The sequence below is a fragment of the Polyergus mexicanus genome, unplaced genomic scaffold (genome assembly GCF_030449975.1).
Source record: "Polyergus mexicanus isolate NDT 795.1 unplaced genomic scaffold, iyPolMexi1.0 SCAF_4, whole genome shotgun sequence".
Taxonomy (NCBI): Eukaryota; Metazoa; Arthropoda; class Insecta; order Hymenoptera; family Formicidae; genus Polyergus; species Polyergus mexicanus.
Window position 1 is genome coordinate 1,752,761 of NW_027223324.1, and position 12,308 is coordinate 1,765,068.

General features: G+C 37.6%; 1 protein-coding gene across 2 annotated transcripts in view; it reads right to left on the minus strand.

Moving 5' to 3' along the window:
* The window catches only part of Hr38 (Hormone receptor-like in 38), a 55,487-nt gene extending 43,441 nt beyond the window's left edge, over positions 1 to 12,046 (minus strand). Inside the window, exon 1 of one of the 2 annotated variants that reach the window (XM_070293880.1) lies at positions 11,770 to 12,046. In XM_070293880.1, the coding sequence (XP_070149981.1) occupies positions 11,770 to 11,872 (103 nt within the window). In that variant the 5' untranslated portion in view covers positions 11,873 to 12,046. Of the gene's footprint in view, positions 1 to 10,561; positions 10,869 to 11,769 lie in introns of those variants that run through there. The other variant, XM_070293879.1, reaches the window with a different exon arrangement.
* Positions 12,047 to 12,308: the final 262 nt, after the last annotated feature.

A 12,308-nucleotide genomic window follows, 5' to 3' on the forward strand; every position in this document is an offset into this window, starting at 1 on the left:
AACTCGACTGCTATCCTTTTTATTATTTTTACCCTTTTTTTAGCATGTTACACGTACACAAAATCGAAAAGTTATAATATAGCCGGTAAAAAATATATATATATATATATATATATATATAATTATACACATTTTTTTTCATAAAAATGTAATTAGAAATTTTTTTTTTTACTCGTATAAATATTGGAGTAAAGCTTAATTTTTATTCATGCAAAGTATATAAGGTCCCAACAAGAAAATAGTGCAAAATTGAATCAAATTCTAGCTTCTATAAAAAAAATCCTTTATCCCTTCATATGTTCCTGGCGCGGTCATTCACCAAGTCAATCGCCGTCCCGGTATTCGCGATTGCGATGCTCGAGACTGGCGAAAGCATGACATCGTCATCGGCGTCTTGGCACGTGCCGCTACCCGACGTCGTCGCTGCGGCGTCGAGGCGTCACGCGCGCTCTCGCTTTGTATATATCTTTGCTCTATGTTTAAATTTAGACGCCGACTATTACGCGAGCAGACTCGTGTCTCGACGCAATCTCGACGATGCCTGCTTCCTTCAACACCTCGCGTCGCGATGACGGTACGACGCCGTTTCCCGGAAGCGATTGCGCGAGAAAGTCATCGCGATATCATCACTAGCAACCGGAATGCAAAAACGTTCACGTGTCCGAATGAGCAATGCGACACGTGATGCGCGTACTCCGCAATCATTTACGTTATTATATTTTCAATAAATTAACTATTATTAATTATTGTATTCGTATAATTAATTATCGAATAAGCGTCCGTTATTTGCAAGATCCACTTTCAATATGAAATATATGATATTTAAGGTGAACAATTATAAAATCTGATAATTGAAATATTGTATTAGTAAATAATTCTATAATTAGAATATATGAAAAGTGTCAAGAAACTGAATAATTGAGGATGGAGGAAAAATAATGTTAGCTTATAATTTACATAAAGAGAAAAAGAAAACTCATTTTAATTACTTTATACTTAAAGTAAATCTATTCTCTTATAAATTTTATGTATTCACTTTTATCGTCTCTGTGAATTTTTCAATTTTTTTCAATACAGCTATTTCAAGTGTGTATTTCACGCTTATTATATGCTTATAATAAAAATATATTACATTTTGCAATATAAGAAAGTTCTCATAGAAAGTTTACGTGTATACTTGTATACATATGCGTGCATATATTTCATTAATTATGTAATGCTTGTCTAATCCATTTTAGTATCTGTTAATTGATCGCGCGGTCTGCGCGAAATCGATTACCAAAAACGTTTCTTTTACATGCACGAAGAATATAAGAAAATTTACATCCCCCTATATCATAACTTTGTATTCCATCGTCCACCGAATAAACTTGCGCGATCGATATGTTATATCGTACTGCCAAATCAAAAACAATAAGGTATATCGGATCGCGACAATTACCTGTCAGCAGAAGTTATCGAAGAAAATATCGGTTAATCGGTCAATAACTCTCTGATCTTCGTCAATATTATTAAAACACATTGTTACATAAGTTTAAGTATTTCGATAAACCTTAATAAAAAAAATTGTGCGGTCTCTTTCTTTTCCTCTTTATTATAAATATTTGTCTTATTTATCATTCCTATATTATACTCGATTAATTTATAAGTTGTAAAAAATATAATAATAAAGCTTAAAAGAAAAATCGAGCTTTAAAATTAAAGAATCTGTAGAAAAAACGATGCAATTCTAGAAAGAGGATACTCTCTTTATACTTCAGTGAAATATATTAAATTAATAAACACAAAACATGCTTGTAATCTTTCGATAAAATCCGCCAATGAGAGAAAAAGAAAAATCCGACTAATCGGCAAGTTCTTTTTAAGCGCTAAAAAAACTAATCGTGAACAGTAGCGATACTTCCTTACCGGAAGAAGTCTTCGGATAATCAGTCGTCAGGACGTTGCGCCGGATTCACCTCGCCACGTTCAATCGAAGCATCTCGCGTCGCGAAAGAGTAAAGTGGTATCGGTATACCAGACGACTGGAGAATCAGAATATACCGGAAACGCGGAACCGTATGCGAAGGCAGGTGACGCCGAGAGCAAACTGACAGAGGCCACGTGGAGGAGGAAGGTTCGACCGTCACTGAGGCCGCGACGCCCGCCGCCACCACCACCTCCAGCGCAACGGTAACGACGTCGACGGCGTCAACGACGGCGGTGCATGACGCCCGAAATAGCGTCGTCCTTGACGGTACGCGTGACGTCGTCATCTCGCCACACGGTCGATGACGGACGGGGGCGGCATTGTGACGTCAGCGTTGACACCACCACCGTCGACGCCACCGACACGACGCCGAGTTTGCGCGGCAGATATTTTCACGGAACGGACACGAGGCGCGAGTTCCCTTTTACCGGAACGATCGATGGAGATTCATTGATCGTGGATCAATTTCGAAACTTGTTCGCCGCGTTCATCAATATCGCTTATTGATTATTATTTGTGGATCTTGACATAGACAAAACCGACGAGATGCTACGTGACGCGGAGAGATTATATAATAGTTAAAATGATTGACAGATTTTCATTATTTCTTTTTTTTCCGTATGAGTTTCAAAAATAGTTTTGTGAATTTTTCTATCATTTTATTAGATTTTCAATTTACTTTTTTGAATCATTGTCTACCTCGATTTGTTTGACTTTAATTTAGAATAGACTTTTAATAAACAAAAACATCGACATTTCGATATAATTTCTTATGTGTAAAAAATTGAAAATAAAAATACAGAATTTTATTATAAGCCAACTAAGGAACTATAAAAAATATTCAATAAAATTCTTGTTAACATGATATATTCGAAATTGATACAGTTCATAAATGAGAGCAGCGATATTGAAGAGATGTTCCATGTATATACTATGTTACTCCTGTTATATTTTAAAAAGGGGCAACTATAATTGAAAAATTAGTTATTCGTATACGAATAAATTTTCGAATCGATAAAAAATTCCTGCACCTTGTATACGCAGTTCAAAAATAATATGATACAAATTTCACAAGTTTAGAATACCGTAACATAATATTATATCACAAACAATATATTATACAGTTCGAGATCTCGTACATATACAATGATAATGAAAGTATTATTATACTAATCGTTAATCATGTATTGCATATATGTGACATTTCAAATCATAATAGCAATTGGATACGATTACCGAGATTCGTTTAAAAAGAGACGTACGTTAATCACGATAATACATATAACGTCATCATCTCCAACAGCTGCATACATAAGAAGCTTATGGTAATTTGGGCATATAGCAGGCGACAAAAATGTGTAACACCGCGAGCTCTATGACGCACGTGCCTGCTTCACCTGAAATAGACTTCGCTACGGAATCGCGTTCTACTTGAGTTTCGAGCAAAACGGCACAGTTCTCCGTACAAGCGGATCAGTTCTACGCCGTGAGATCTTATCCCTGTGACTTGCCTTGTTCATATTTGCATAAAAATCAAAGAGTGACTGAAATTAAAGTCTAAATAAAAATAATCCAAAAAGCCGATAATAAATTAAATTATGTAAATTAAATCGTCCGAAATGTAGATTATGTTAAAATTAATGTACTATATATATATATATAGATTAGGATTTTTATATATTTTTCTTTTCTTCACGTGCAGGCTGTGTGATGTCGATTATATTGTGCGGCGTTAACATGACATGACGATAGGGTCGGTAATCGATTGCTTTGTATGTACTTCCTCGCGGTTAGGTTTCTTCACGAAAGTCACGAAACCGAAATCGCGTCCCTTCGTGCAACACGTGCGCATCATATTCGACGGAAGCCTCATCATATCGCGATAACAATGCGTTAAATATTTGACGAAGTTTCGCGGTGTAGCATTTATGCAATATAAATCACGCCAACTCACTTGTGTCTGATTTTTGCACGCTTCTTTTCTGTCCATCCCCAAGTTCTTTTTTCGGTCGCGTGTCTCCTTTCTAGAAAAAGGTTCGTATAGATAGTGGATAAATCGATCCTGAACACCATAATTGAATATCACGTCTCCTGTCATTATGTTTCGAATAATTCCTTTCGCGTACATATATATTGTATTTACTCTAATTATAATCTCTAATGCTTGCTTTTCTTGTTTAATCAAGCAGTTTCATGAATATTTGGCTCGGCAAATCAAAGCGTTAGATTATCGATATTTGATTATGAAATTTAATATTTGTTGATCAAAATGGAAAGAATTTATCGATCGATACTCTTTATAAACTAACAAGATACAATATTTACTTGCAGGAAAGAAAGAAAGAGAAAGAGTATATATGTATGTGTGGTACGTGTGCGATACGATCGTATATATTAATAAATTAAATTAAATCGCAATTTGATACATTATCGATATTAGATATTAAAAAGTCAATTATAGTTATTAAAGTCAATTAACATTGTATGTTTTGAAAAATGTAGAACACTAAAAGAGTATTTATTTTATAGATATCTCTAATCAAATCTAAAATTAAAATGTTAATAGATTAATAAATATCTTATATATAAAATATGATATACCTATATATATGTATATATAATTATTATCTGAATAGAGTAAAATGTTTCGTATTTAGTATTAATTCGCGATGAAAAAGCTATTAATTGTCTCATTTTATGTTTTATGTTATATTATCATATATAAAATACTTACGAATATAAATATCAAAGTACGATTAATTATAAATTTTTCACTCTTTTAATATAAAATATTAAATGAGATAATTGATAATTTTTTTTATCGCGAATAAAAAACTGAAATATCTTATTATTCCGATAATAATTTCATTTTACACAACATCGCATACTGCACACATTAAAATTCTATATAAAATAAAAAAACTTTGAAATGGCAATACATTTCTGTGCTGATTTCTACTAAAAATTGGCAGTCTGCCGTGACACATGCGTGATACATGCGCGTGTATATGTGCGTTATCCGTTTATTATCTTTCCGTCATCTCTCTCAGTTATACAAGGATACGTTTTATCTGGCAAAAAAAAAGCACGGTGTGAATTCCGGCGTGAATATGATTTACAATTCGCCGGCTATCGTCCGCGATAGACTAATCGATCGGTGAACAAATCGAACGAATCGCGGAACGCCTTATCAGTGTCAGCTTCGCGATGCATAGTAGACGTATGATTCAGCGACGGATGGACCAACGGCGGATTCTCTTACGCGGCGCGATGATTGGGACACGAGACGTTGGTTTACATGGCGCGCGTGTTTCGACGCTATAGCATATCGGAAACGTGAAAAGAGTGGCACGTGATGCGTCAGCCGCTTCGGTCTCTTTTATAGCCCGGCCAAGCAGCCGCGGATCGCCCGCCTCGCGCGTATATATTTAGTTCACCCAGCAAAACAATGCAATTGGCCTCTAGGAAGCGTTGCTTAAACTCTCCATTGGTCCATCAAGGACCTTTTTTTAACCCTTTGCTTTGACTGCACCAGATGATGTATGGGCAAGCGGTATTTTTGGAGAAATTATGGTACTTGTGCATAAAATAATGGCATGACTTATATCATTGAAAAATTAGACGAATAAATAAGATTCTTTTATCTATACAATTTAAATAATATCATCATTTTTAATAATATATTTCTTCACGCGAATATTGTTTTTATACGCCAATACAGGTTTTTGTCAGCAGAGCTGCCAATTAATTGTATTATGTATGATCGAACTATCTTAAATGTTAAAAATAGCAAATAATCCCCGGCGAGAAAATTCCTCTTTACATAACTAAATAATTTCATGCAAGTTGTAGATAAAATAAATTGCTCTAAAAAACATAAAAATTGCATAAATTGATAAATAATTTTTCTTCATATAATATATTAATGATTCTTTTATCATTCAAAAACATTAGAAACTTTTATTATTTTTATTGTTTTGAAAGTATCGAAAATTATAAAAGTAGGAAGATCGATTAATAGTAGGAAAAAAGAGCAGAGTAAAAAAGATAGTAATAAATCAAGTATACATAATAGTGGTAAGTAACAGTATATTCACGAACAATCTTTTGCAATTTATGGAGAACTTTCGTGACAGCATATACGCATATTAATTAATATCGAATGAATTAAGTTGGAAAATCGCTCGACATGCAATTCGCGCGCAGCGGAATGTTGCTCGGCGCGAAAATAGAGGCAGAAGCGTGAAGAAAAGAAATAGGACGATGCGCGCGCCGATTGGCAGCACGATAGAGAATATAATGTAAGAATTTTTACACACGGGAGAGAATATTTTCCCGATATCACTTTAAAACTACCCCTTGTGTGCTGCTCAGTGGCTGCGTGAACGAGCTCTACGTTATAACGGATGCGCGCGTTACGGTCGCAAGAAAGCGCGCGCGACGTCGTTACTTGGTTACGGCACACGCATACATAATGCACGAACACGTGTAATGTGTATGATGTACATACGACACACTATGACTCTGTTTATGGAGCTCTGGCCTTGGCGAGTCAAGGGACGCGGGATTTCTCGCGTACAAACCCCGCTCTTGCATCCCTCTGCCTCCCTTCTCTCTCCCTCCACACCCTCCCCCCCTCCCTCTCCCCCCGCCTCACCCCAGCCTGAATGTCGACACAAGCCCGAGAGAACAACTCATTCCCGGACACGCGCGTGGCGCTCCCTTTGATCGCGATCAAAGCCTTCGATCTCCATCGGATAAATCTCTCTCCGAGAAGCCGATTAAATCTGGCCGTGTACTTGAGAAAGTTCGATTTATATGCTTACGGAGCATGAGAAATTTTTATGCGATGATTTTAGTGATTCGCGAAAAAATGACAGGGAGGATAAGATGACTCGTTTTCTACGATTATCCTACGAAAGAAGGATCATATATTTCCACGGAAATGATGAACAAAATAAAGTCCTTTTTTTACCGTACACATACATACACGACGTTTACTTTGAACCGAGATCATTCACCGTGAAACGTCTCTCTCTCTCTCTCTCTCTCTCTCTCTCTCTCTCTCTCTCGTGGTTGTTTTTATAAAACCTCCTATGTGACAAAATCATAATACTTATTCTCAGGAGAGATAAAAAACAAATATTATAACCATATTATAATGTTATTGCAAAAAAAAAGTATTCAATATGTAATTTTTTCTTCGAAAATGATTCCACAATTTCATCGTATAAAATAGATTTTATAAAAATAACGATAACGCGCGCGCGCACGCGGCTAATGTATCTCATTCTCTCGCGAATGCATTTTAATAGTGAAAATTATATTTTTGTTAGTATAAGCCAGCGTATTTAAGAGACATAAAAGATACATTAAGCAGAGTAATCAATTAAACAGAGTAATGTGAGAATATATCCATAAAAATATTCTGCCTATTTATGGCGGATACTCAACCTTTATCTGGCTCTTGGAAAGTTAACTAGGATCAACATAGCATTGAACGTATCAGTAATTACGACCGATCAAGCTCAGACGTCGCGATAAAAATGTTTGCGGATGTCTGAGTCTGGATACATTTAATTACTAGAGGATATCCGCGTGTCTTCCAGATCAATTTGTATAGCATGTAATAATGCGAAAATTCCAAAGTAAATGTGTTACACAAGTATAAATAGAAAATCCGTTGTCATAGTATAAAATTAATTTTAAAATCCGGTATTTTTCACATGCGAGCTCCCAATATCGAATATCTTCTACAGACCAGCATAAGCGCTATAGGAGAGAAGAAATGCGTGCGAATATATTAATTTTGCAACTATAATACCTCTCTGTGATATTATAAGAAATTCTAAATAATCCTTGCGTTTCGAAAAAATACTCCAAATCCTTTTGCTACTCTATAATCGAACAAAATCGATATTTTTTTGCTACGATATTTTTTTTAACAAGCCCGAGTCCTTTCCCATTTAAATTCCAAATACGGAATATCTATGGATTTTCGTGGACGATCGATTCCAGTCTGCTTTTGTCTCCGATGAGACGAAAGCTTTTTCTCTTGGACGATCCCGCGCGTACGATGATGTATCGATCGCACATCGCGGCAGCATCCATCCGGATTATAACGACGCAACGGCATTTAATACGGAGAGAGTTATAAGCGGCTGATTTATCATTGTCACGGCCGTTACTCCCTCATTCCGAGCAGGTTACAATCGGCGGATCTGTCGCGATTCGTGCACGGCAATGCAGCGAAACCGGTGATCGGCCGTCTCCGCCGCACCTGCGTCAGCTCTCGGTGCAAGTGGTTATATTTGTAGAGTATTCGTATATACACTCTTCTTTCCTTGCGATCTCGTACAGGCCAAGTATGTACGCGGAAAAGAAACGACTTGCACTCGGCCGACTGCCAGATCCGCTATATTTATCACAATACGTGCCGATTACAGCCGTAAAAAGTTCTGTGGGAACAGAAGGCACGGATCGTAGTATCTATCAATCACCGGAATCATTAGGATCCTTCCACACAAAGGAGCTCTCTCATTTCTTTCGCGAATGAAATACATTTCTTAAATGCTACGTAAACTTATGATAAAACTCATTCTTTTTGTATATAAAAGTGTTGGTTATATAACTCGCGCGATATCAATTTATTTATATATTTATATATTTATCGATTAAAGATAATAATTATAGCTGTAATAAAAGTAAGAAAATAACGTGGAGAGTCCTCTAGGTGACTTTTAAGTGAACATGTTTGGTTTAGACGTATGTAACGTAGAAATGATGGCGCGATAAGTGTGCTGAAAAAAATTTTAATTTTTTAAATTTGCATAAATAATTTTTTATCAAATATGTATTTAAGAAAAAATTTTTTGGTGTAAGAAAAATTTTAGGTGTATTAAAATACAATATTTCAGATCTTAACTTATGTTAGATTTTAATGAATATTTCTTAGAATGTTCTTAAAAAAACAATGTCCTTTTATAAATATTTTAAAAACTTCTAGAAGACGTAGATTTTTGAAATCTAAGTTGAGATTTTCAGACACATTTTAAAAAACTTCACGAGTCGTGACAAAAGAAAGAGCCAGAGGGGAAGGAGAGAGAAAAAAAGAAATAAAAGAAGACAGAGAATCATAGCTTGACGTCATAATTTTCATGCGACCACCGATCGATGCGTTCAGGTGAAATATGATTTAATTGGCAGACGGAAAATAATCGCGCAAAGTGGATCACCGCGATTGTCTAGGCGAAATAATAATAACGATATTCTCGTTCGTCGTCTACGTAACGGCCGTGACGTAAGTAGATATCGGGCATAAATGGTGACGAGCGTTTGGAAATATAGGATGACCGCGAGACGGTGATAACCCAAATCGTTCTGTAATAGCATTCAATTATTTATCTGCCGTTGCCCGATTTATCGCGAATAGCACAGAAGGAACAAATTATAATTATTGGCAATAAAATTTAGCGAGAATATGATATTTCTCATTTTTAAATAAATGTCGAATAATACTCCTGATAAAAATCGATGTTTAAATATTTTATTCGAATCTCGAGTGAAATAGATGAACGAGCTTATACGATGTGTCATCGTCCCGAGAAATATTTTTAAAATATTATTAAAATAAAATCAAAGCGATAATATTAATAAAAGACCATCTAATAATTAATGGTAATAAAAACGAACGTAAAAAAAAAACTGTCTAACATGAATGATGCACACGATAATCATTTTTCATAAAATCAAACTAAAACACGCGCAACAGATTATTACAAATCAGAATGAATTTCAATAAATGTTCGCTTTTGCAATTAAAAATTAAATAGAATATAAGACAATGTGCAATTTAAATACCGAGCAATGTAGAGCTCTATGAATATTTTAATAATTTATTATATATTTTAATAATGTATTATATTTATATGTATATATGTGATAAAATGCTCTTCAATCGTATCACGCTTAATTGCATATTAATTTGTTTGCACGTGTTAAACTCTTTAATCCGATTACTCTTGAGCAATTTTTATAATTTTAGGAGTAAATCGATTTGTTAGGAGAATAAAATAAAATTAAAATTAGAGATTTAACTATTTATACATATCGACGTATAAAGATGAATTGTAAATTTCATGAAATATTTTGACATATTGATATCTAAGAATGAGATCTTCCCATTTTTATCGCAGTTTCATGATACGTGCCCTATTATATATACGAGCGGTCTATTTTATCTAAAATCCTTCATTAATAATTTCCAATAATTTTCGATCGTTAATTATTATCAATCAAGTCAGTCTATAAAATATAAAATCGATATTCAAAGAGAATCTGTAATATAGAGCATGGAATATCGATGTAGGAGGAAACGCTAAAGCCAGCTACATGTGTATTAATAAAATCAATAAAAATTATTAATAAAAATTGCAATTTTGTCGATGATCGGGATTTAGCACCCTTAGCGTAGCCAACCACCACCGTCATCATCGCCATCATCACCGTCACCATCACCATAACCACCATTAGCAGTGAGCAGCTTATGGATATAATCCGCTCGCGATCTTGCATCCCGTTTATCTGACTTACACTTGTTCCAATGATCGTGGCGTTGCGCCGCGTGATGCTCGAGATTCCGATGATGATCGTGATTGTTGTTGGTGTCCGCGGCGATGGTGACCTGGTGGTACGGCGTGGCGGTGGCCAGATGAATCGGCGCCGCCGCCGATCGCTCTTGTTGCTCGACACCCAGATGCCGGGCGACGGTGATAGCGCCGCGATGCTGCTGATGCTGATGATGATGATGATGATGATGACGATGATGGTGCGCCGCGACGCCGACGGTGGCGGCGGTCGCTTCCGTGTTGCCCGTGCTGTCCTCGACGGTGGTAAGCATCGCGCTTCGTTCAATCGCGACGGCTGCTCATCGGGTGACCGCCGATCGCGATTGACGTGGCATCCCGCGCGATTCGCACGGCGTGGATCGCGATCGTGAAAAGATTCCAAGATTCCGAGATGACACGCGCGTACACGCGATCTATAAATCCGCGCGTATCTCTCGAAAGATCGCAACGAGATCGAAGAGATCGAGCGAAGAGATTCGAATGAGTACCGATACACTGGACCACGAATTGCTCGCTCCGATCGGCGTGGACATCGAAGATCTAGACTTATCTAGATCCTAGACAATGGATCTGATATTTGGCGCCGAGTATATGGATGATTCGAAAAGTCCGTTCGATCCTTACCGTCGATCGATGAGATCGCGCAAAAATGAAATCGGAATGTTTCACACAATCCACACGCCGACCGATTGTTACAAATCGTGTCGCGCTCGAGAAAATGCAAAAAGCTGGCATTCAATATCGATACATCCCTTTAACGAAGCATGCGCGCCGCGCCGTCTGACGCCGGGTGGACGGCAGGAGGGAAGGAAAAAGAGCGAAGTAGAAGCAACGATAAATAGTCAGACTCGCGATGAAATACAATCGAAAATCCTTATGCGAATGCCACGAATTGATTGAATGCGTGCTGCCTCGACTGTTTCATCATTAATAATTAAGAAAAATATATATATAAGAAAAAGGAAGAAAGAAGAATGGAGGAAGAAAGAGAAATTGGAGCAGACAAAATTAGGTCAAAAGAGAAGAGGATCCCCTGCCGTCAAATCGGTGGAGAACGTGCCCGCTCCGCGATCCTTGGCACACGCGCAACACACAGGAGCAGAGCGACAGTCCCCTCCCGCGCAACAACGGAATGAACAAATGTGAGACCAGCACACGTCATGTATCACCGACCTGCGTGCGTCGTCGTAGGGCAAGAAAAGTCCTTCCTGATGATGTTGTCGGAGGTCAGCACCCCACCGAGGAGCCCGAACACTTCCGCTCTGGGCACTCGCATGCAGAATCCAGATACTTGGCCGCTTATCGCGTCGTCGTGCGGGATGACATCGTTGCTTTTCCCGTTGAAACTGATCCTCGAATGGTGCTGTTTGATCCTGCGCGAACAAGGCCGGCAATAATTGCGATTACCATTCAACACTGATAGTCGATTGACAGATCGTCACTCCGGAGCACCGACCGCGTTGATCGACACGCGGAGACGCGACGAGATCGCACAGGTGTTCCGCCGTCGCGAAGGTAGAAAGCACCCTCGGAGCCGTGCAATTTGATACGATTTTAACGCGCGAAATGAATTGACAGTATGCTCAGCGTCGATCGTAGCCGAGCGAACGTCGAGACGGAGAGGGAAAAATCGAATAAGAGACAGGTGAAAGAGCCTTCGTGAGAGTGAAACCTTCAGTTACCCTGGAGAGCGGTACACTTGCACGGGTGGC